The sequence below is a fragment of the Rhineura floridana genome, chromosome 19 (assembly GCF_030035675.1).
Source record: "Rhineura floridana isolate rRhiFlo1 chromosome 19, rRhiFlo1.hap2, whole genome shotgun sequence".
Taxonomy (NCBI): Eukaryota; Metazoa; Chordata; class Lepidosauria; order Squamata; family Rhineuridae; genus Rhineura; species Rhineura floridana.
The window spans coordinates 19,426,546-19,452,807 of NC_084498.1; the positions used below are offsets into that span (position 1 = coordinate 19,426,546).

The window sequence follows — 26,262 nt, forward strand, 5'->3', positions numbered from 1 at the left end:
TGAGGCTGATGGGAGTTGTGGTCCAAAAACATCTGGAGGCACACTGGTTGGGAAAGGCTGGTTGTAGATACTACAGAGCTAGATGGACCAACAGAGTGACTTGGTCTGAAGGCAACGTCCTAGGACACTCCTGAAGGTCTGAGGTCTCCAGGTCATGCAAGGCTTAGAAGGGTTAAAAATGGAAGGCAGATGCAGGTGGCATAATTTTATGCTTAAGCAATTTGAGGAAGCTTGTACTCGCCTAAAGAAACAGAGCTCTCTCCCACTGCCATTTGGCAGAGTCAGCCCAAGACCTGAGTGTTATTATCAGTGGTCAGCACCTTGGACAGCTCCTTGAAAGTTCAGACTAAAACCTGGAGTGGATTCCACTGCCCCACTGACATGGAGCCACCAGCCGCCACTGGTTGTTATACAAGGAGTATCCTAAACAGCAATCCATGCCAGATGGGAAAGTAACAGCCAGCAGGAAAGCCAGACCGACACCAAGAGAGAGGCCGAACAAAAGCCAGCATCCAAATAAGAAGATGGGAAAGAAGAATGAAGGTGAACATGCCAAAGGAATCTATGGGGAAAGGCTGTGGCTCAGTGGGTAGTGTTCCTGCTTTGCAAGCTGAAGGTCCCAGGTTCAAACTCCAGCATCTCCAGGCTGAAATTCTGGAGAGTTGTGGCCGGTGAAAAAAAACCAGTGGCCTGACTCATTATAAGGTAGCCTCTCCCATGTTTCTGTCTTCCATGTACCTGAACATCAACATTTAAATGATCAGTTGGAAACTAGATCTATGATTTCCCTATGGAATTGTTTGCAAAACACACACATTTAAACACAGAGATGAACAGCTCGACAATCGTGAATACAATCCCCAAGAACTCAGTTCCTGCTCAGTTACAAACACAGATTCAGGTCACCCCCAGACTTGAGTAGAGATCCCAGAGTCAGCGTCAAGGGTCAGCATGGTTGGGCATCTGCCAAGGGCCCTCACCTCATCAGGGGCCCATTGACAAGAGACCCTTCGGACATGCTCCTCCACTTCACCGTTGCAATCTGCTGTTCACAAACCTATCACTCTAGCCCAGACAACGGTGGTGATGAAAAAGAGAAGCCATAGATGCCACCGCCTGCTTGCTCGTCGGCTCTCTGCCTAGCAAGCAAGCAAGTTGAAGAAGCTGTCAGTGATGGTGGCAAGAAGATACGAGTCAAAGACGCCATGGAGGGTGTCTTGGCCAAGGAGCCAACTACGACTGATTCCCTATTGCAGGGGGTGAGGAACTTTCTGGTCCTCCAGATGTTGCTGGACTCCAGCTCTCATCAGCCCCAGCCAGCATAGCCAATGGGCAGGGATGATGGGAGCTGGAGGGGGCACCGGTCCTTTTGGACATGGCCCTATAAGATCAGGAAGGGAAAGTTTCAAGAGTTCTCCGTTACCTTGTCTAAAGCAGCCACATCTGGAGGGTGGTGGAAGGTCCCCACTCCTACCCTGTTGCAATCCCCCAGGACATAGCAACACCGGAAGCAGCTCTATACCGAAGCAGGCCATCTGGTCCGTCTAGCTCAGGATTGCTTACACTGACTGGCAGCAGCTCCACAGGATTCCAGGCAAGGAGTCTCTCTCAGTCTTACTTGGAGATGCTGCAGACTGAACCTGGGACCTTCTGCGTGCAAGGGAGATGCTCCACCAGTGAGATACAGCCCTTCCACTGCCCTAACATGGGATCACTCAACAGCACCCTCAACCTGAAGCCCACTAAGAGCGCCGCTGGATCAGAGCAAAGGTCCATCTAGTCCAGGGCCTTGTTTCCCAGAGTGGTCAGAACCGGATGCCTCCGAGAAGCCTACGAGCCGAACAGGAAGGCAACAGACATCATTGCCCCCCTGCAAGGGGGACTCGGTGCCTTTCAGCCTCTGAACCAAGTAGATGAGCCAGGTTGGGCTGGAAAGGTTCCCTGCCTGAAAACCTGAAGAGCTTCTGCCAGTCAGTGCAGGCAGTATTGAGCTAGATGATCTGGTCTGACTCAACATACGGCAGCTTCCTCTGTTCCTATGTATTATTGTGGGGGGAGTTAAGGGGCCTTTTCACACTGCCTCCCTCTTCCCAAAGCCGTGGGCTGCTGGCCACACACAGAACACAAAGCCTTCCTGAGAGACACAGCATTGCAAATCCTAGCTGCCTGCCATCAGTCTGAGCAGGGGACTGTTGGAAAGGGTACCCCTCTGGAAGGCAGCCTCAAACGAAAAAAGAAATAAGAACAGATTGTGATTCTCTGGACTGATCCTCAACCCAGCACTGACTCTGCCTGGCTATGGCCATCAGGCCCAAGGGCATCCTAGACTAAAAACAAAAGACAGGAACACTGTTATCTGTCTTTTGTTCAATCCTGTTCAATGCAAAAAAAAAGAAAAAAATAGTAATAATCCAATCATGGATATCTGCCAATCTGACTTTGCATGGTGGAGGGCATCCAAGCCTAGATTTATCATTGCAAACTGCATAGAACAGACCGTGGGGGGGGTCACACACATACACAAAATGACCCCAATTGGATCAGAAAATCACCAATCCCCCTCCCCAGGCGTGTCTGCGCACATACGCACCCCTCACACACCATCCACACACCGCCCCATACGGCCGCCACCACCAGTGTCCATGCGCAGATGAAGGCGAAGTGGGTCACCGCCAGGGCATGATCCCTCCCAGCAGCCAGGGAAGCAGGAGGGGAGCCCAAGCAACATGTGCATGCCCCTTGACTGACAAAACAGCACCCTGTCAAAAACGCCAGCCCCCATGCAGGCCCAGGCAAAGGGCAGGGCATGCACATCGTGCGTCTCATCGCGCCTGTCTTTCCACTTCGACCAGTCCGAGCAGCATAAGAAGCCCCCAGAAGGAATGAGAGCACAGAAACAGGCTGGCATGTCACGTTTGATTACTTCTCGCCGCCTCTCCCAACCCCAGATTCTGCCCCAATCCCCACCCCCTGTGCAATCTCAATCTTTCTCTCTCTCTCTTCTCCTCCTCCTCCTCCTCCTTACCGGCTTTTTCCTGCAGCTCTGCCCTCCAGCAGTCTCTTCTGTGGCTAAATGCTTCTCCTCGGGCACCATTCTCGTCCCACCCACCCCCCTTCCTCCTCCTCTCCGCCTCAGCTATGACTATAAATATATCCTTGTACCTTCAGCTTGGCTGAGTGGCTCCGCTGGCTCTGAGTCCTGGGCGAAAGCAGCCTCTCTACTAATCGCTCCTGAATAATGATTGAATCCATGATAGCCAACGGCAGGCAAGACCAGGAGCCGACATGGGCCAGACTCATGAGAAAGCCCATCCCATGCCCTCCCTCCCAGCTTTGACTAAATCCATAAGGCAGGCAGCCACCCCCCGCCCACACACAGACAGCCTGGGCCTTTCTGCAAGGCCAAGAGCTCCGGCAAGAGCCAGCTGGCTAGAATTTCCTCTGCTGCTGTTGCAACCTTGCTCACAAGAGGGTGGAGCACCGGGGGGGGGGGGACGACGAACAGGCAACAAAGACAACGGCTGCTACGGGATGCAGAAGCAAGGATGACAACCAGATCATGGCAGCACAGTGTACTGGTTAGAGCGGGGATGGGGAACCTCAGGCCTGGGGGGACAAATGCGGCCCTCCACAGCTCTGTGCCTGGCCCTAGGGGCTCTCTCCCAGCCACACGCCCTCCTGAGCCACATCCCTCCCTCGCCCCGCTTTGCACTAAGGATGGAAAGATCTGGCCTTATTGGTGCTCCCCGTTCCTCATTTTTCAGATTTTAAATTCAGTTCACATTTCTGCAGCAAATAGCAATTATTGTTTTTTTTTTAAAAAAATCCTTATGAAAATCCTTCAGCATTTTAGTGCGAATTTTTCCTATTTTTCTTTGTAGCTTTGACTAACTTGCACATTTTTGCCATCAGTTTCTCCTAATTTAATGCATTTGTGTGGGTTATTTTCACAACATGTATTTTCACAAAATGTGTTCATTCTTATGCACGCACACACACCCCGAACATATGCATTTTTGTAAACATTCTCTGGTTAGAGAACTACATCGCAAAATTCAGATAAGTGGGAATGTCAAAGAATGGCCAATTCGGTTCTCACATTGTTCTAGAAAGAGTGAATTTGGCTTTTCACGAGACACACACACACACACACAGACTGCCTTCAAGTTGATCCTGACTTATGTCGACCCTATGCATAGGGTTTTCATGGTAAGCGGTATTCAGAAGTGGTTTACCATTGCCGTCCTCTGAGGCTAAGAGGCAGTGACTGGCCTAAGGTGACCCAGGGAGCTCCATGGCTGTGTGGGGATTCAAACCCTGAACCAAATAGAATTTCTCCTTCACCCCTACCTTGCACGCCTGGCTGTAACATGCCCATGAACTCTGATCAGGCCACCACCACATGGTTGGAGCCCATTGATGGGGAAGGAACACACCAAGAGTGGCGACCCAACGCATAGGCTATCAGAGGAGATGCTGCATTAGTGGGTCCAATGTACCCCTTCCACCTCTTGATTCTACAGAGAGTCGCTGTAACACTTAACAAGTTAACAAGGAGGATTGTGGCTCACTGGTAGAGCATCCACTTTGCATGGCTTAGATTATTATTATTATTATTATTAATTCTTATGATTAAATTTCTATCCCACCCTTCCTCCCAGTAGGAGTCCAGGGCAGCAGAGGACAAAACACTAAAAATATCTTAAAACATCTCAAAACCAAAACCACTTAAAAATAATCATTTAAATAAAACATCAGATTTGCAGAATTTCATGCCGAACCCTGACCTGGGACCAGACATAGAATCTTCTGAGGACAAAGCAGACATCGCCCCGACGGAGACCCTTGAGCATGCAGGGTCCCCTGAAACCAGTGCTGAGGATTAGAAATGACAGACCTGTCCATTTCGATTCACTCCGTTTCTCTTTTTTCCAATCTTAAATTCAGTTCTCCACATTCTGCAGCAATTTGTGACTGTTTTTTTTTTTAAATCCTCATGAAAATTACCCAGCATTGTAGTGGGAATTTCTCCTAATAAACACATTTCTCTAGGCAGTTTTGACGATGGTGCGCATTTTTGCAAGCCATTTCGTCTTATGGATGGGGACTGCCTTCAAGTCGATTCCGACTTGTGGCTACCCTATGAATAGGGATTTGATGGTAAGCGGTATTCAGAGGGGGTTTACCATTGCCTCCCTCTGAGGCTAGTCCTCCCCAGTTGGCTAGGGCCTGCTCAGCTTGCCACAGCTGCACCAGCCTGCCCCTTTCTTTGTCCGCAACTGCCAGCTGGGGGGCAACTGGGCTCCTTGGGACTATGCAGCCTGCTCACGGCTGCACAGGTGGCAGGGCACGTAACCCCTGAGCCACTCACTGTGGGGGTGATCCTTAGCTGGCCCTAGACACCCAAGAGACATGATGCATTGGCCATGCTATTTTTACTCATATATTTGCCTAATCTAGGCATTTTTGTAAATGTGGCTTGTTGGCAGATGGCATCGCAAAATTCGAACACCTGTGAATTCTGAAAGAAGGTTGTGTTTCGGTTCTCATATTGTTTAGGAAAGCGCGAATTTGATAGATTCAACTTGAAATGCAAACTGAATCAAAATTCTCGGCCGTCCCTACTGAGGATCCCTTGGAGGGACCTTCTGGGTTCGGACCTGCCGGAGAACCCCTGGAGCTCTCAGAGGAGAAGGTGGAACCACCGGCCAGTCCTCAAGAACGCTGGTGCCGAAAGCTTCAGCTCCAGGCTAAACGGCAACCCCATAGGGTCCAAAGTCATTGCGTTGCTCAGGAATAAGTGGTCTGTTTGTGAGTAGGGAATCCCTGAAACTTCTTTAGTACCAGCACCTGAGGTCAGGGTATGGTCCAGGAGGCCGGAGTATGTAAGGCCTATCTCTTGAGCCTTCCTGTTGCTGGAAACAACACAGGTCTCTGGCTCTATATAACTTTGTTCCTGATTCTGGTTCTGCCTCCTTGCCCCTGCAATATTGACTTTGGCCTCTTTCCTGACTTTGCTTCTGGATCTTGCTTGGACCTGTTTTGATCCCCTGTGTCTGATCGTGGTTTGTTGTGCTGCACCAGAAACCTTTCCTGTGTATGTAAGTACTTTGGAGAGAGGCTAATAACTCCTAGGACTGGGACCTTTGTCCCTGAGATCACCCACTGGAGCTGGACATGGGAGTTGAATGGAGTACCCTGAAAGAAAGGCTGGCTGGCTGACACCCTGAACAGGACTGTACGCTGCAACAAATTGTTGCAGGTTGTTCGGGTTTATTAGAGTCAAGGTGGATCTACTCCCCCATCCACTTAAAAGATTTAACTTCTGGTAGTCCTCAGGAAAGAGCTAAAACTGTAAAAGACCGGCAACTTATACTGACAGAATTTTAAGTGGATGTTCCCTCAAAAGGAATGGGGGGGGGAGAGTTCTTGATTAGGAAATGAGGGGGGATGGAGTGAATCCAAGTGCTTTCCACAGGCATGCAGAAACCCACTGGAGTCCCAATAAGAAATGCAGAAGTAAACCGCCAAACGAATGAGGAAGCAAGTTTTGCATAAACTGGAGGTCTATTTGCAAACCAGGCCAAGGCTAGAGTTGCAACAGCGTGCTTGATCCAGAGCAAGAATGCATTCGGTTATAAATCTAACCTTGCATGGTGTCAATGCTCTTCCTCCACTGTCAGAGGCAGCCTGCTTCCAAACACCAGCTGCTGGAAACCGCAGGAGGGGAGAGTGCTCTTACACTTACGTCCTGCTTATGGGCTTCCTGTAAGCATCTGGCCGGCCACAGTGAAAACAGAATGCTACACTAGATGGGCCCTTTGGCTTGGTCTAACAGGCTTGGGTCTTCTATTTTGGCATCCACAAGGGCTCAGGCAGCTGTCCTCATACAGTAAATGTTCCTCACGTGCTTTTGATGGTAGCCATGGGGACTCTGGGGCACTCATTTGACCGATCAGTAGCCTGGCCAAATCACAGCCACGAAGCCAAGGCAGCCTGTGAATTCTCCCCAAAACTACGACGGGTGCTTTCATAACACCATTCCGTTGTCCAAAGCAAACACCGACGCTTGCAAAAGAGAGAGGCATCAAAGAAGGAACAGGTGGACAATGATACACAGCCGACCCCAGGGAGTAACCAATACCTCACTTCTTTTTCCTGCGGTGCCCTGCACTGGTGCATTGTGGGAAATAAGAACATCAGAAGAGCCCTGATGGATCTGGCCAAAGGCCCATCAAGTCCAGGATCCCATTCTCACAGTGGCCAACCAGATGCCCCAGTTGAACGCCCACAAGCAGGGCCTGAGCGCAAGAGCAAGCTCCCCATCTGCAGTTTCCAGCAATTGATATTTGGAAGCGTATTGCCTCTGGCCACGGAGGCAGACAGGGCCATATTAAGACACGCTAAGGCTTTAAGTCACGTGTGGGGAACCTTTGGCTCTCCAGATATTGCTGAACTATTACTCCCATCAGCCCCCGGCAAGGATGATGGGAGTTGTTGTTCACCAGCATCTGGAGGGCCAAAGGTTCGCCACCCATGCCTCAAGCTATGTGAAGTTTAAGAGGCCCCATGTCATTATTTAAAAAGTGTACTATTCTGACAGAAAGGACAATCAGTCCATAACTGAGGATGCAACTAAAAACTAGCAATCTAACAATAACAGATAACGTCCATTCGCCCCATTTCCTTTATCTTTAACCAATTGTAAAAATTGAAATTTAGTCACTTTTTATCATTTGAGGCCCTAAAATGCAGCTTAGCTTGTGCCTGAATCCGGCACTGGACGGAGAACATATCCATCCTGGCCTTTAGCCACAGGCAGTCTTATCCTTTATGATCCAGGGTGGTGTAATGGTTAAAGTGTCAGGCTAGGACCCGGAAACCAGATTTAAAATCCCCACTCAGCCATGAAAATCACGGGCCATCTTGGACCAGTCACTGTCTCCCAGACTAACCTACCTCACAGGGTTGCTGTCAGGATAAAGTAGAGAGATGGGGAGGATCATGTACACCATCTTGAGCTCCTTAGAGGAAAGGCGATATATATAAATGTAATAAGCAAATCAATAAATGTACCCAATCCTCTTTTAAAGCCATCCAACATAGTTAGCTCTTGCGGGAGCAAATTCCATCATTTATACGCTCTGTGAAGATGGACATCCTCTAATCCACCTGGAAGCTGAGCGTTGGAAGATTCTTGATGGACAAAAGCCACAGAGTGCTCTGTTCTGTTCCCATCAGTGGCATCGGGGGGGGGGGTTGCCTGATGAAAATTGTACCGGTACTCCAGCTTAGGCACAAGTAACAGCAGCATTCCCCACACACACCCCTGTGTCTATACAACTAAAGAGAAGTCAGATGCTAAAGGGAGATGGGTTGCATGGCGACTTAGATCTCCTACACAGTGGGGAACTACAGCGTACATGTGTACGATGGGTGACGGACGAAAACAAGACATTGGTCAATTGCATTGTGAAAAACAGCTGCGCGAAATGTCAGAATACCAACTGAAAAAGCCACGGTTCCTTAACGCAACAGGTACTTCAATGTGAAAGGAATTTTAGAAATCAGGACAGAAGCGCTACTATTTTAATCTGTTAAACTAACGCAATAAGCCCCATGTCCAAAAGCAGCCAATGAATCCCTCTTCTCAGGGAACCCTGGAAATTGTAAGGGGGGAATTGTCTCCAAACAATTCTCAGCACCTTTCATAAACGACAGTTCCCAGGATTCTTTGGAGGGAGAAACCATGGTAGCTTGCAGTGGTATGATACTCTTTCAAATAGAGTGCAGGCGGGATCTCAGAAGATGCTGAAGCTTAGAGCATCCCCCAAGGCAAGTGCCTCTCCAGCACAGTGAAGCAAATCCCACTTTCTAGGGATTTCAAACACGCTTAGGAAGCAAAATGAAATTGTTGTAATTCAAGCAAGCTCTTCAGTGCCTGTGAATGAGGAGAGGGTAATTATGTGATGCAACAGCTGTCATGCGAAAGGAAGTTTCTGACTCTTGGAACACTTCCCAACTCCTCTCTCTTTTCCTACTTCTCAACAGCCGTTTCTGGTTCCACAAAATGCCTATTTTTAAACCTCTCTGATGATGTGTTGTCAGGAAAGACCATTTTGCTGGCATTCTGGCTTTCTGTTCTTCCGACGCCAACCCGGTCTCCGTTCACATCTTATAAAATCCAGATTTCATGAGAGATGGCTTCCCAGAAGTTGACAGCAATGACTCCCGCTAATAGCAAACTCGGTGGGGTGAGTGTCGATGGAAATGGAAGCGGAATAAGGTGAATGAGAAACCAGAGGGTGGCATCAAACATGATTAGAGGAACCCTGAGGTTTTCAAAAGTACAAAAACCAAAACACTAACTATCTGGGGAGGGAGGCAGAATCTCCCCACTAAAAAAAAAAAAAGCGTTCAGCAGCTGTGGGATGTTGTCAGTTGGAAAATAAAGGAGGAAAGCTTGCAGAGGGTAGGAATGGAATGTTCTGGAAAGGGGCATGGCTGGCTCCCTGAACAGGCAGCGAAGGGGGATGGCATCTGGTTCATCAGAGGAAGAAAAAAAGGGGGGGGAACCCCCAAGATGCCAAAAAGTGTATTTATGAAAATAATTCCAAAGCAGTTTATTAAAAAGACAAGCCCGACGCGTTTCAGCCACCTTATATTTTGGGCTTCGTCAGGGGTGAAGATGGAAAGTAACTTTTGCCGACTTGGATACTTTTACAAAGAACCTTTAGCTCTACTGTTTGAAATCTCTTCAGCAAAAGTTACTTTCCATCTTTGCCCCGACGAAGGCCAAAATATAAGGTGGCCGAAACGCGTTGGGTTTGTCATTTTAATAAACTGCTTTGGAATTATTTTCATAAATACACTTTTTGGTGTCTTGGGGGTTCCCCCCTTTTTTTTTTCTTCCTCCCTGAACAGGCATACTCCCATAAAGAGATCAATAATATATTGCAGCATTTTGTGGTGGGTCCTAATAGTTGCATCTAAAGGCAGGGCTTCACCCTCACAAACGCTACATTCCCCATCTGTGAAGAGTCAATGTGGCAGAGAGAAGCCACATCCACACCATACATTTAAAGTATTAGGATACCGCTTTGAACAGTCATGGATTCCCCCAAATGGAAACTGTAGCTGGTTAAGGCTACTGAGTGTGGTTAGGAGACCCCTACTCCTCTCATAGAGTTACAGTTCCTAGAGTTCCTTGGGACTGATTATTAAACCACTCTGGAGATGTTTGGGACTGAACCTGTGGCCTCCCACATGCAAAGCATGTGCTCCACCGCCACACCGCAATCCTTCCCATTTGATGGTACTGTCTAGCAGAGTACTATAAAGAGTCCAGATTGTTATTGTAAGCCAGGGTTAGCCAAAAAGATGCCCTCCTGATGTTGTTGGACTATGATTCCCATCAACCCCAGCCACCATTGCCAGTTGGGTTGTAGTTGATGGGAGTTGTAGTTCAGCAACATCTGGAGGGCCTTCCTCTATTACAGCCTTTCCCAACTTTTGGATCCCCAGATGTTGCTAGACTACAGTCCCCATCATTCCTGACCCTTGGCCATGCTGGCTCGGGCTAATGGGAGTTGTAGTCCAGCAACATCTGGGGGACCCAAAGGTTGGGAAAGACTGCTCTATGGTATTAACTTTTAAAATGTATTTCTAAGTTCCATTTTCTTCACAATGAGTACTTCCTGCTGTTGTCAATATCCCTTTCTATTCGGCCTGGTTGGGCCTCATCTCAAGTACTGCATCTAGTTCTGGACACCACACTTTAAGAAGGATGCAGATAAACTGGAACGAGTTCAGAGGAGGGCAACGAGGATGATCAGGGGACTAGAAACTGGGAGAACTGGGCATGTTTAGCCTTGAGGAGAGAAGACTGAGGGGAGATACAGTAGCGCTCTTCAAGTACTTGAAAGGTTGTCCCACAGAGGAGGGCTGGGATCGCTTCTCGATCATCCCAGAGTGCAGGACATGGAACAATGGGCTCAAGTTACAGTTCCTAGAGCCAGGAAGCCAGATTTCAAATGAACATCAGAAAAAACTTCCTAACTGTTAAGAGCGGTACAATGATGGATCCAATGACCTAGAGAGGTGGTGGGCTCTCCAACACTGGAGGCATTCAAGAGGCAGCTGGACAGCCACCTGTTGGATATGCTTTAACTTGGATTCCTGAATTGAGCGGGGGTTGGACTTGATGGCCTTATAGGCCCCTTCCAACACTACAATTCTATTATCCTATGATTCTATGCTATCATTCTCATGCTTGGCACTCCCATACACACAAACACACATGCCCCTGCAATATGGGGGATAATATCATATCCACCTACTTTACAAGGTTGTTGTCAAGATTACAACTAAATAACGCAAGTGAAGTGCTTGGAACCCTTGAACATGCTATATATAAAATGTATTATTGTTGTTTCAAAGTTGGGTTCTCTCTAAGTGCCGCCCAGGGAGGAAGGGCAGGATATAAATCAAATAATAATAGTAATAATAATAATTGGCCTGTCTCTTTCCTTGCGTTCTGAATGTTTATGTTATGTTCTTCATTGTTTTAAGATGTTGCAAGCCACCCTGAGCATTGTTTACAATGGAAGGGCAGGGAAATAAATATTTTAATAACGTACCAAATAATGCAGTAGCCTTGGAAAGGCCACAGACAAGACGCTCACGTAGCAAAGGTCAAGTATCACCACACACACACACAAAAAGGTATTTCTGCAGATATCCGAATATGGTATTTTGCAGATTTTAGCTAAAGCTGAGCCAAGATTTCTCAAAACGAGAGTTCTGAGAATTTTCCTTTCCGCTCCCTCACAAAAAAAGGGTCCATTTGGAAGAATAGTCTCCAAATATTCTCATCCCGTTTTTGTGTGCAGAGCCATCATGTCCTCTACCACCAACACCATATCCTGGAATGTGCCTCAGAATGCCAATTGCTGGGAATCACAGGTGAGGCAAGTAATGCACTCAGATCCTACTTGCGGGCTTCCCATTGAAATATCTGGTTGGCCACTGTGAGAACAGGATGCTGGACTCGAAGGGCCTTAGCTCTGATCCAGCAGGGCTCGTCTTGTTGGCCGACGCAAGTTCCGGGGCATTGTGGGGTGGGTGCAAAATGGTGGCCTGGACCTTTACTCGTAGTAGCAAGAAAGCTTTGCTGCTGATGAGAAACTTCACCTCCAAGAATCTATCGGAGAATTCCCCCTACGTCCGGGTAACGTGATGAAACGGGGGGGCCTCAATTTCACTGCCTGCAAATAGGGTGGAGAATTTGGGGAGGCCATTTCCTCCCAGTTCCAGGAAAAGTGATTGAAAAAGGGTACAGGATGCAATCAGAGTTCTGCCTCTCCCCAAATGACCTTAGGCTACAAAGAATGCTGCCTTCTGCTGCTTTAATGCCGCCTGGTACCAAGCTTGATTCCATCTCGTGCATCAGATCTTCTGCCTAAGGGAGCTCTTTGTCCACTGAGTCACCAGCTGCATCAAACAGAGCTGGAACAATCCAGGCATTCTTGACAGATCCCTCGCTCCCCTTGTGTTAAAAAACAATTCAATGGGCGCTAGCAATAGAATAATCTGTCAGTTTCAGTTCTCTCTTCTCCACATTCCTGCAGCAATTAGCAAAACTAAAAAATCCTCATGAAATTTCTTCAGCATCTGAATGCAAATGCCTCCACATAAATCCATTGCACTTTTGACTAATGTGCCCATTTTTGCAAGCAATTTATCCTAACAGAATAAAGGACGCTGGGCCCAATGTCCTGTAGGACCCTGCAGAGTTGCGCTGCGGAACGGAGAGTACTGAGCGAGCTTGTGTGTGTGTGTCTGAATCATTGCTAAGAGTCTACCTTCCCTGCAAATTAGTCAGACAGAGACTTTAAGCTTTAAAATAAGAAATAACTGCTTTGTTCTAGAAGTACATGTTTGATAGGAAAGAGTCCTATATCTAGCTAACTAGCTAAGTTGGAGCAGCAAGCACTACGCCCAGTGCTGGCCCTCATGCTGGATGAGAGGAAGAGACAAAGGAATATGTCTGCTCCCCTCTCGAGAGAAAGAAGACTGGGAAGGAGGGAAGGAACTGGGATCAACATCCTCTGTATATCAGTCTAGCAGGAAGGGAGAGACAGCAGGAGATCAAAGGACAGGCATAGCCTAGCAACCAAGAGGTCTCCTCTCTAGCTACCCTATTTAACCCCATGCAGCCTCAACCCACAGGTTGGAGTTGAACCACACATATTCCAACACAGAATGCATTTTTGTATGTTATTTTCACCAATATATTCATCCGGTGCACACTCTCCCCTTGTGGTCAGCATTGTTGCTTGGTTGGAGAACTGCAGCACAACCTTTGGACAAGTGCACCTTTCAAAGGATGGCTCCATCGCAGTTCTCACATTGTTTCGGAAAGTGCAGATTCGATCAATTCAGCTTCAAAGGGGAACGGAACTGAATTTCTCCCCCATCTTTAGCAGTAATACTTTTTTGAATTTTGAATGTTCAAAGAATGTTTTTGGTCTGAAGTTATTGTCCACATTAATTTTGTATGGGAGAAATCTTTGTTATTTGCAGATCTCCATGTAATTTTAAATCATTAGCGATGGGCAGGGCCAGAGGCGAAAATCGGCAGAGCCACAAATGTACATTTTACCTTTGAACAGTAGGCTGGTTTTTACATACATAATACATACACACACACCTCTCTCCTCCACCCAGGAAAGCAAGAAGCATTATCAGAGTTCACGGGCACAGTTCAGCCTGGCAAAAAAACTCAAGGAGGGTGTCAAGCCAGGCCTGGTGAGGGGTGTGGTCTGGGGAAAGGCGGAGTGGCCTGGAGAAAGTCCAAAGGGCCAGAGAGAGAGGCCTGGGGGCCACATTTGGACCCTGAGCCTAAGGCTCCCCATCCCTGGATTATAAAGTTACGTTATTAGTCTTATTACTGAGGATCCTTTACACGTCTCACTTTTTGAGGGAGTTGTCTGTGCTTTTCAACCTTTTGTCGTTGTTGAAAACCCTGTCATCTGCTGTGATATCCGGCAGAGCTCTGTCCCCCCTCCTTGCCCCACACAAAAGGAGAAAGCAAAGAGAAAAATCTGGCAACGAGTCCATTCATTTAACCATTGCAACATTTCAAATTACAAAACTTCCCAGAGAAGGCAGAAACATCTGCCATTTTAAACGGATCAGCTACCGACAAAAGTACGTGCAAGATTTCAACAGCGCAGAGCACAAAGTATATAGCAGAAGCATTCCCTGTACTATATCACAATGTCTTCTACCAGAAAGATGAGAGGGGGAGAGAGAGGAACTGAGACAATAACCCCTGGCTCACATCAATTGCCAGTGACTGCGTAGGCAGCTACCAGGCCTTCTGGTCTCCAGAACTGTAGCTGTAACACTTTTAAATGGACATCAGTGCTCAGGTCCATTATCCCAAGCAGCAACAAACGATTTTTTTGCCTAACCTGCAGTTGAAATTTAAAAGCACTGCCCAATTTTGCAGAATTCCATTGCTCCACTAGGGGATGCACCAGGCTGCAATTCAGACAGCTACCACCTCCTGCTGCTTGTTAAGTCTTCATCTGCCTGCTATTTTAACCGGTGCTTCCCCCCCCCCCCGACTAGAGTTCGGCAGAAGCCTTCAATAGCCCACGCATCCCCTGGCTGGCCCATTAGACATCATCATCGCTGATGTTACTAGTTTTCCCTTCCTTTTCTTGCTTTGCGTGGGACAGGAGGAGGGTGTTTTGCCTCATATCACACCACTCTACGGGGTCCCTTAATCATAATTGTTAAAGGTTGAAAACCACAGCTAGATAACCATTTTTTGCAGGACGCTTGGAATTAATGGCTTTTTGGTAGAGCGCAAAGATATAGGATTGCAATGCTCACACCTTATGTGTTTGTCTTGTTAAGTCAGGGGTAGGGAAGCTTTTTCAGCACATGGGCCACATTCTCTCATGAGCAATCTTCCAGAGGCCACATGCCAACTTGCCCTCAGTCCTCCTCGTCCTCCCTTCCATAATCTCTCCAGGGTTTTAGACAGAAGTCTCTCTCCCAGCGCTACCTGGAGATGCCAGGGGTCAAACCAGGGACCTTTTGCACGCAAAGCAGATGCTCTGCCGCTGAGTTATAGCTCTCTCCTTAATATTTGTTACATTTGTTACATTTATACCTGGCCTTTCTTTCACCATGGAACCCACGGCAGCATACATGTGGTTGCCAGGCGGTCTCCCAACCAGGCACTGACCAGACCCAGACCTGCTTAGCTTCAGCAAGGTGGTGGCCTCATGTGCCTTCAGACCATAGCCTGGTCTGAAGAACCTGCCTTATACCAAGTCATGCCACTGAACCATCTAGCTCAGTATGACCGACACCCACTGGCAGTGGCTCTCCAGCGTTTCAGACAGGAGTCTCTCTCCCAGGATATACCGGGGATGTGCTGGGGAGTGAACTTGGGACCTTCTGCATGCAAAACAAATGCTCTACCACTGAGCTGTGGCCTTGCACCATAACTCCCCTGATAATGACTGTTATCTTTCCGGCACCAGGTCAAGACTTTCCTCTTCTCCCAGGCATTTTAGCATGTGTTTTTAAATTTTTTTTTTTTAATTAGTTGTGTTTTTAAATTGTTTTTTGTGTTTTAAAATTTGTATGTTTGTTTTTATTTTATTTTTTAATTGCTGTAAACCGCCCAGAGAGCTTCAGCTATGGGGCGCTATATAAACGTAATAAATAAATAAATAAATAATAAACGATGCGGTGGGTGGCCTAAGGCAAGTCATCTGTTCCAGTTTGTACCATAGAGATTCAGAATGGAGTTGGTTTTATTTCTCAAGTACTCCCCGAGTCTTGGCCTTCCTCCAACTGAAGCTGCCCTTGACCTCGCCGGGAACAAATCTTGGTATGAAATGACAAGTATTATGTTCCTGCGCCAGCAATATCAAAGCGGCCGAATGACACAAAAGCCGTGTACACCAGTGCCAGATGCATAATACAGATGTGGATCCTCTTCTTCCACCCTCTACGGCAGGAAAAGAAACAAACCATCTCTTTGTCTGCTCTCCTTGGCGGAGTGAAATCAAAGGAGCCCGGAGGTGCTTTGTCTCCATTTGACACGTGGAGTGCCGACATGCTTAGGGAGGTGGCAGTTTTATGAATGAGTGGATTATTTTACCCAAATGAGCTGTCAGCCAGCTGAACGGGACACTTCAAGCCCTTCATAATGGGAGTGCGGGCCTTATATTGAGCCTTTTGTGTCCTTGGTATAGGGGTGGCCCATACTCAGTGGCAGAGCATCTGATTTGCTTGCCGGAGGTGCCTGGTTCAATCCCTGACACCTCCAGCTAGGGCTGGGAATGCCTCCTGCCTGAAACTTCAGAGAGCGGCTGCCAGTCAGGGTAGACAACACTGAGCTAGATGGACCAATGGTCTGACTCTGTGTAAGGCAGGTTCCTATGTTTTTATGATGGTGATAAAAATAGCCAAGAAGGGAAGATCTGGCATCTTACATGGCTTGGGACCACAATACCTGATGGAATGCCTCTCCCGATACAAACCCACCCGTACACTACGGTCAAGATCAAAGGCCCTCCTCCGGGTGCCTACTCCAAGGGAAGCTCGGAGGGCGGCAACAAGGGAGAGGGCCTTCTTAGTGGTGGCCCCCAAATTATGGAATGATATCTCTGATGAGGTGCGCCTGGTGCCAACATTGTTATCCTTTTGGCGCCAGGTCAAGACTGTCCTCTTCTCCCAGGTATTTTAGCATGTGTTTTAAATTGTTTTTAAAATATGTGTTTTAAATTGTATATTTGTTTTAATGTTTTTGATTGCTGTAAACCGCCCAGAGAGCTTCGGCTATGGAGTGGTATACAAGTGCAATAAATAAATAAATAAATAAATCTCCTCCTTAGGGATGGAAAGATCTGGCTGTTTCGGTCCTCTCGCTTTATCTTTTTCCCAATGTTAAATTCAGTTCTCTACATTTCTACAGTGGTCTGCGGTGGGTTTTTTTTAAAAAAAATCCTCATGAAAATTCTCTACCATTTTAGTGCAAATTTCTCCAAATAAACACATTTTTGTAGGCAATTTTGACAATGGTACACATTTTTGCAATCCGTTTCTGAACACATCATGCCTTTTTGCACGTCATTTTCACTCATGCACTCATTTTTATGCGCACTTTCCCCTAGTGTATGCATTTTTGGAAACGTTGCTTAGTTGGCAAACTGCATCCCCAAATTCTAATAAATGTGAATTTCGAAGGATGGCTGTGTTTTGGTTCTCATATTGTTTCGGAAATTGCGAATTGGATAAATTCTGCTTGAAATGTGAACTGAATTCAAATTCTTTCCCATCCCTACTCCTCCTTGTACCAGTTAAAATACAGAAAAATTAGGTGCACGTGGCTCCCATAGCAACAGTTTGCTTATCCTCAGAAGCAGCATGTGCCACGTATTTGGCAACTACAGCTCACATGCCTGCCACAGAACTAAGCCTTTGGTGCAGCTAGCAGATGCCATAGACACCATTTTGGCAACTCGGGTTGCAGCTGCACACAGAATCTACACATTTGTTCTGTGTTACACCAACAATCCAGACAGACAGCGTGTAAAGGTCCTTGGAAGGCTCAAAAGGAGGCTGGTGTCTGCCTGCCAGCCAGCCAGCCAGCCCGTCCGCCCTCTAGAGTCACCTTAATGCCTAAAATTTCTGTATCAAATGCTTGCAAAATATACTCCCCTACCCATCTTGGTCTGAACTTCCAGTTCCCCAAATGCGCTAACTATTTGGAGAATCTGACTATTCCTAAGTATCGACATGTATTCTCCAGAGCCAGGTTTAATTGTCTCCCTTCCACTCTCTTGGAAGGGCAATACCAAGGTGCCCTTTATGCGGACCGGATGTGTGCTTGTGGTGACGAAGTTGAAACATTTACTCATGTCTTTTTTGTATGCAATTTTTAAAGGGAGGATCGCAATAGACTACTTGGCCCAATTATGACGAACTTTCCTGGCAGGCCATTGGTCTGGTTTTTGAAATATTTCCTAGCTGATTTAAATAAGTCTACAACGGAGACAGTGGCTAAGTTCCTCTTCTCTGCTCAAAGGAGTCTCAAGAGGATTCTTCTCTCTTAACTGCTATTTCTTTTATGATGTACTTTTATATTTCTGTATCTTAAGAATTCTGATGTTTTTATTAACTATTTTATTTGAATGAGTTTGTGACTGTATATTAATAAACTAACTAACTAACACCTTAATGCCAAGATGGTACTGTTGGTTTCTTTGAGGGCTGGACGGGCTCAGCTGGCCACCGCCCACCTTCAGTACTAGCAGTGACCAAAGTGGCTCACCAGATGGCGCAGAGATTTCCAGACAGGTGATTTGCTGTTGCTTACTGGGAGGGAAAGAAGTGAAGCAGTGCAGCGTTTGGGTGTGATGCAAATGCACTGGCAGGAATGCCAGATTAGCTTAGCCGGTGCATTTGCACTGCACCAACCTCCCTGCCGCCTCACCGTTTCCCCGTTTCCCTCCCAGGGAGCAACAGCAACCCACATGCCCAGAAGATCAGATCTAATCAGAACATGCCCCAGGCAGTGGAACCAAGAAGAGGGGAGGCGACCCTGGACTTAGTCTGCAGTGGTGCCCAGGAACTGGTGTGAGAGGGGAGGGTTGCAGAAGCGACTGGGCACAGGGGCCAGAGGGTTATGTGTTTAAGTAGACAGTTATCAAGGAAGTCTAACACAGTCGCATTTGATATCAAAAGAGGAACAATCTGAAAAATGAGGAGATTGGTCAAAGAGAATTGAAAAGGAAAGTGGAGAGAGTCAAACCTCTCAAAAATGCCTGGGCATCTATAGCACGAGGTTTGCACACAGACGGTCCCAGTTTCAATCTCTGCCGTCTCTGGCTGGAAGGACTTAGTAGCAAGTATCCTCTCTGCCCAAGACCCTGGAGTCTCCAGTGGTACCATGAAGACAGGACTTTGGGTCAGATGTCCAGAGCCCCACTCAGCAAAATGAACAGGAGGCCCCCAAGCACAGCACATCTGCACATTGAGAAACAATGCACATTACCATCGGGGCAGGGACATAAAACCATTACAGCCTCCTTTCAGTGGAGGCCGGTCTATGAGGACGAATGGGGCACTGCCCCACCAGCCTCAGCCAGTCCCACCCCCCTGCCTGCCCTCTTACTTGCACCCAGTGTGGGGCGTGGCCTTGGCTGTCCGCTTCCTCCTCCTTAAGCCTCTGCGTTGTCCCTTGTAGAGCTCGGCAGGGAAGAGGGTGGGGACAAAACTAGAATGAGATGCCTCCACCTGCCATTGGCTCTGGCTCCACCTGTTTGGGCTGCCTGCCTTCCACCCCACCAGTCCCAATGGGCAGCAGACACCACGGCCTCCTTGACTGCACATTTAGCCCCACTGGGGTACGAAGATGGGTTAGGCTATGTTTTCACCTTCTCTCTTTTCTTCCCCTCCTGAGCTGTAAGAGAAACAATCCCTCTTGCCCAACAGAAGGATTTCACAATGCACCCAAAGTCTGTTGCCAAAGCCAGTTTCACTTGAGGTCAAGCAAGTTTCCGTTTCTCAGGGTTCGTGGTTCCTCTTTCATCAGAGCACCATCCATACAAATAGCTCTCTCCATTCTCCAAGTGCCAATCCTCTTGCAACAAAAATGGCACCACCCACCAGTGAGAGGGAGGGTGCAGCAGGCTTGGGCACCTCCCCCCCCCAAAATGGCACAGTGAGGACTGTGCATGTTCAGTGGGCTTGGAATTCTGATTGAACATTGGGAGGGGAGATGGAAAACCACAGGGGAGGCAGGAATGGAAGGGAGTATCCTAAAAGAGGGTGGTAATTGACTAGAGATCGGGATGGAAAGATCTGTCAGTTTCAGTTCTTTCAGTTTCTCATTTTTCCAATCTGAAATCGGCTCTCCACATTTCTGCAGCAGTTTGCAGATTCTTTTTTTTTTAATCCTCATGAAAAGTATCCATCATTTCAGTGAGAATTTATCTTACTAAACACATTTTTGCATGCAGTCTCGGCTCAGCGTACACATTTTTGCAAGCACTCTCTCTTAACAGAATGCATTTGTGTACGTTATTTTCGCTAATATGTTCATTTTTATGCACACTTTCTTCTAACATGCCTTTTCGCGAACATTGCTTAGCTGGAGAACTGAATTGCAAAATTGGGATGAGTGCAAGTTCCAACTATGTCTCAGTGCTCATATCTTTTCAGAAAGGGCGACTGATAAATCCTGAACTGAATCAAATTTCTCCCCCATCTCTGCAGGCTAGGAGATACAACAGTTCTGTACTTCTTTAAAAATCCGTTTCTCAGCTGCCTAGACCAGCGGTTCCCAAACTCTCCTTCCCCCCTGTTGGACAGCTTGAATATAGCTGAGGGTCTTGGTGGACCACTTAAAGATTTCTCTGCCTGTTGCAGCCATTGGCATCCCATCCAATTCAGACTGCAATAGAATAAAATGCAAATATAAGGAACAACAGAAGCAATAAAAAATACCATTAAAAAATCAATACAAACAGTCAGTATGATGGATGTGCTATCTCCCGTCTTCCACCACAAGTCCACACATCCACGCCAAGGACTGCCTGAATGAAGACCACAGCTTGGGAAGCCACAGCCTTGAGGACTTTGTTGACGGACAGTACAGAAACGTAATAAATAATAATAAACAGTACCACAGAGTTTTTTTAATTAACTGTAAAAGGCACACGCTCTTCAACCCATAAAAACAGACCCAAATACTATGCCAGAGGCCTTTGCAGTCTAGAAAGAAAAGGGCTGAACGTTGGCTAGATCCAGACACACATCTAATCAGCTGAAGAAAAGCTACATGGTTTCAGACAGATGGAAATAATGTGAGGAAGCTCCTTCCCTGACAGATAAGCAGCCTAGATATGTCTGGCTCTGTCTTGTGGCAAGCCTCAACTGGAGTATAGGACAAGGTGAGGTTCAGGCTAGACACAAGCTGAGATCCCAATTATTAATTATTATTATTAATTATTATTATTATTATTATTAATTCAATTTATATACTGCCCCATAGCCGAAGCTCTCTGGGCGGTTCACAACAGGTAAAAAACATCTGACAAGCAATTAAAACCTCATATTAAGCAGTTTAAAAATAAGTTAAAATATCAAGAATTACAACATAATTAAACACACACTAAAATGCATATTAAATACTACTAAAATGCTGAAAATGCCTGGGAGAAGAGGGAGAAGAGGAAGGTTTTTATCTGACGCCAAAAAGATAATAATGTTGGCGCCAGGCATATCTCATCAGGAAGAATATTCCATAGTTCGGGGGCCACCACTGAGAAGGCCCTTTTTCTTGTTGTCACCTTCCGGGGTTCTTTCTGAGTAGGCACCCAGAGGAGGGCCTTCAATGTTGAGCACAGTGTGCGGGTAGGTTCATATCACTTGAGGCTCAGATAGCCTCGGTGGCACAGGGTGCTTTTTACCAGCTTCGACTGGTGGCCCAGCTACGCCTCTATCTGGACAGAGAGAGCCTCGCTTCAGTAGTTCATGCGCTGGTAACCTCGAAATTAGATTACTGCAATGCGCTCTACGTGGGGCTGCCTATGAAGACGGTTCGGAAACTACAGCTTGTGCAGAATGCAGCGGCCAGACTGCTCACGGGGACCAGACAGTTCGACCACATAACACCGATTCTGGCCCGCTTGCACTGGCTGCCTATTTGTTTCCGGGCCCGGTTCAAAGTGCTGGTTTTGACCTACAAAGCCTTACACGGCACAGGACCACAATACCTGTTGGAATGCCTTCCCTGTTACGAACCTGCCCGTACACTACGCTCATCATCAAAGACCCTCCTCCGAGTTCCTACTTATAGGGAAGCTCGGAGGGTGGCAACGCGGAAAAAGGCTTTTTCTGTGGTGGCCCCTGAACTGTGGAACGATCTCCCAGAGGAGATACGCCTGGCGCCAACGTTACTATCTTTCTGGCACCAGGTTAAAACTTTTCTCTTCACCCAGGCTTTTTAACATGTTTGTATGCGCTGATATTGTTTTTAATTTTTTAACATTTTAAACTTTTAATGTGTTTATATTGCTATACGTTTATTGTATTTTTGATGTTTCTTGTCTTGTGAACCGCCCAGAGAGCTTCGGCTATGGGGCGGTCTATAAGTTTAATGAAATAAATAATATCGGGAGAGGAGTTCTGGGGAACACAGAGCTCTGAAGTTGCTCTCTAGCAGGGCACAAGCTGAAAAGTTTATAGTAGTAGCATCACCACCACTAGGGGAAGCCTAAGTCTTAGCCTCATCTGTGCTGCAAGGTGCTGTGAGACTTAAAGGGCCACAGCCTTCTCTAGTCATCTCCTACTGCAATGGACACTCAGGTCTTTTACAGTGGAGTCCTCAGATGCAGAGGACCTCAGTACCACAGTGTCGCCAGGGAGCAACACTGGCCCCATAGGTTGATCAGGTGGCAGCGCCTCTGGGGCTGGCCCCTGAGTGTGCTTCCCCTTCAGGTTTGGCGTCCTTGGTTTCCATCACCTGGTGAAGAGGAATCAGACTCCTGGTATGCCCAGAAATGCTACAAGTGAAAAGTCCATTGAAGAAGTCAGCGCCATGGCAGACTGAGAGGCACGCAAGCCCTGAACCTCACTGATGAGCTTCAGGGAGCTGTGGCCAGGGGTGTAGTCATCTGGGGTCACGGAAGGTTGTACACCTGTTACTTTTTTGGGAGCAGGGTCCCACCCAGGTCCCTCGGTATGAGCCAATCAGCATGAAAATTGAGTGTGTTACCTACTGAGAAGAGCCCTTGCCCTTTCGTGCTGATTGGAGCCAATCGGAGTGAAGGGAGGTGAGTCAGCCACTGAGAAGACTCTTCTTAGTAGCTAACATACAGCCTCCCCTTTCATGCTGATTGACTCCTAGGGGCGTCTGTTTCAGTGGATTGTGGACTCACAAGACAACAGGGAGAGCAACGGAGACGGGAGAAAGTGGAAAAGGGGCGTGGCTCTGATGGGTGTGGCATGACTATCATGAAGAGACCCTGCGTTTCTGAATTTGCCACTACACTACTGACTGTGGCAGTTCCTGCCTGAATCCTGAGAAATCTCAGCAATGTTAAGTGTATAGTTCTCACGGTTGAAGAATCTGGAAGCCTAATGGGAAAGGGTGGGGAAAGATTCTTCATCCTTTGGCTCCAGGAAAGTCGTCCGCCATTATACGCAAAAACAAAAGGGGAATGTCTCCAGATTAGGCATGAACAAATCTCCCTCAAGTCTTTTCTCAGATTCTAATTTTCCCACTCTAAATTCAGTCCTGCACATTTCTGTATCCGTTTGTGAATTTTAAGAAAAGCCTCCTCATGAAAATGCATTGGCATTTTAGTGCAAATCTCTCATAATATACACATTTTTATGCAATTCTACAAACTGTTTTCCCTAACATGATGCATTTTTGTATGTTATTTTCACTAACAGAGGCATTGCTTGCTTGCACACTTTGCCCAAATGTACACATTCTGGTACACATTATTTGGTTAGAGGACAAAATTCAGAGAAGAATGAATTTTGCAGGAGAATGGCATTCTGGTTTGCATTTTGCTTTGGAAAGGTCAAATTAGGTAATTTTGCATTAGAAGCCTATCTGAACTGAATTTCTATCCCATCCCTATCCTGGATGCACAAAACAATATAAGAAAATTATTATCAGTAGCAGTAGTAGAACAACAACAATAACTACAAGATATAACAAGAACATATGAAGCCTATGTGAAATCGAGTGATGTCATGACATACTACGGCAATACATGAAAACATGTGAGAGATTCATATTGTAGATAAAAATAACCCCTAAGTAGACTAGAAATATAAAAATCCCCCCAAACCCCAGACATTTCCATTCTATTTAGTGCAGGAGGGGGTTGGCTACAATATGAGTCTCTCGCATATGTTTTCATGTACTATTGCTGCAATCTGTCAAAATACTATGAGTCTATTTGCACATGTGTTCTCATGCATTGCTGTTGTTAAACACTGTGTTGTCATTTTCATCAACAATTATTGTTCCTTATATTGCTTACAGGTCCCTTTGGCTTTGTCTGTGGTTTTTGTGCACCGATACAAAACATAACTGCCTGGCCCTACATAAGAAGAGTCCTGCTGGGTTCAAGCCAGTGGTCTAGTCCAGAATCCTGTTCTCAAAACATCTACTGGTGAAATATAACATACAAAAATATATTCCATGACGGGAAATTGCTTGGCAAAAACTTGCATATTATGCAACCAGTGACCCACAAGATCCCTCTTGGAAACCTGCAAGTAAGACTTGAGCGCGACAGTGCTCTCCCCACATGGGATTCCCAGCATCTGATATACAGAGGCAAGCTGCCTTCAACAGTGTGCAGTTATTCTGTACAGTTGCTGCGGGGCAACTCTGGGACCGGGCTGTCCTCTTCACACTCTGATTGCCGGCTTCCCAGAAGTGTCTGACCACCCACTGTGGGAAACAGAATTCTGAACTGGATAGTTATTTTCCCTAATCTAGTGGGGTTCATCTCGCATTCAGAATTCCCACTGCAAACTGGGTTGCATGAGAACGTGAGCACACTGCAGCATTAAGAGTCTTCGAGACGTCACGTGAATCAACCTTTTCACTTCTAAGGAAGTGCGCGCCTCCCCTAAAATGAGGATGCATTTATTTTGTACATTGATATCTTGCCGTTCTTCCAGGGCCACATCTACACCTTATATTTAAAGCACTCTTGTACCCAGTTTGAACACCATGGCTTCCCCCAAACCATCCTAGGAACTGAAGTTTGTTAAGGGTGCTGAGAGATGTTAGGAGACCCCTATTCCCCTCACAGAGCGACAGTTCCTAGAGTTTCCTGGGAAAGGGGATTGTTAAACCATTCTGAGAACTGGAGCTCTGCTAGGAGAATAGGAGTCTACTAACAACTCCCAGCACCCTCAACAAACTACAGTTCCCAGGATTTTTTGGGGTCACGACTGTTTAAAATGGTAGGATAGTGCTTTACATGTATGGTGCCACCAAGCTTATCTCTTCTAGATCATCCCAGAGTGCAAGACACGGAACAATGGGCTCAAGTTACAGGAAGCCAGATTTCGGCTGAACATCAGGAAAAAAATTCCTAACTGTTAGAGCAGTTTGACAATGGAACCAATGACCTAGGGAGGTGGTGGGCTCTCCAACATTGGAGGCATTCAAGAGACAGCTGGACAGTCACCGTCGTGTATGCTTCAAATTGGATTCCTGCATTGAGCAGGGGGTTGGACGCAGTGGCCTTATAGGCCCTTTCCAACTTTACTATTCTATGATTCTGTGATTATGTAGGCAATTAAGAAAACATTTCAGTAACAGTTGATGCCCTATAAATTTATTTTTCACAATATAGCAGTATACAAATAGTTTTATAAATAAATGAGACCTGCAACAAAATGTTGTGGTAGGAAGCGCTGCTGCTCAGGATTCCGAACACTCCATTCCATTCTCCCACTCCCCGGTTTAAAACATTTCTGTTTCCATGACTTTCTCTTCCTGCTGCTTGAGTCTCATGAAACATATTCTCCCATTTCTACCTCATTCCCCTACACTCCTCCCAAGGCAGCTACAAACATATGACGTGGCTGGTGTTAGCATACAAAGAAAGTCTGCATGCAGTGCCTGAACCTGAGCCGCCAAATTTGCTTTCGTAGGTCTACGAGGTGTGGCAAATTGTCAACAGAGCAGTAGGGAAACACAAACGCACACACATTTTCCCCTCCAGGCATTTCCAAATATCTTGTGTCACACAACTTCTTTTACCAATTTTTGTGCAGGCCTAGGATGACAAACAAGAGGCTATTCAGAGCCTCACTAGAGGTGGCACAATGATTTCCTTGATCTGGGTTCAATCTGCACTATATATTTATTCCACTATCATTCTACTTTAAACAGTCATGGCTTCCCCCAAAGAATGCTGGACACTGTAGTTTGTTAAGGGTGCTGAGAGTTGTGAGGAGATCCCTATTCCACTCACAGAGCAATAGTTCCCAGAATGCTTTAACCATCAATCCCTCTTCCCAAGGAACTCTGGGAAATGTAGCTCTGCGAGGGGAGCAGGGCTCTCCTCACAACTCTCAGCTTAACAAACTATACGTCCCAGGATTCTTTGAGGGAAGCCATGTGCTTTAAATATCCATTGAATGTGCTTTAAAATGTGGTGTTGGTCTGCTTCTACATATGAG

At 46.7% G+C, this 26,262-nt stretch overlaps 2 protein-coding genes across 6 annotated transcripts in view; both read right to left on the reverse strand.

Moving 5' to 3' along the window:
• Nucleotides 1–26,262, reverse strand: part of LOC133373490 (septin-2) — a 481,091-nt gene that overhangs the window by 355,355 nt on the left and 99,474 nt on the right. The window lies entirely within an intron of this gene.
• SEPTIN5 (septin 5) overlaps nucleotides 1–26,262 on the reverse strand; it is a 74,232-nt gene that overhangs the window by 36,277 nt on the left and 11,693 nt on the right. For 2 of the 5 annotated variants that reach the window (XM_061602343.1, XM_061602342.1), the window contains exon 1: nucleotides 3,163–3,321. The exons of 2 other annotated variants lie outside the window; for them this stretch is intronic. In XM_061602343.1, coding sequence (XP_061458327.1) covers nucleotides 3,163–3,312 — 150 coding nt within the window. In that variant the 5' untranslated portion in view covers nucleotides 3,313–3,321. Of the gene's footprint in view, nucleotides 1–3,025; nucleotides 3,097–3,162; nucleotides 3,322–26,262 lie in introns of those variants that run through there. One more of the 5 variants, XM_061602344.1, reaches the window with a different exon arrangement.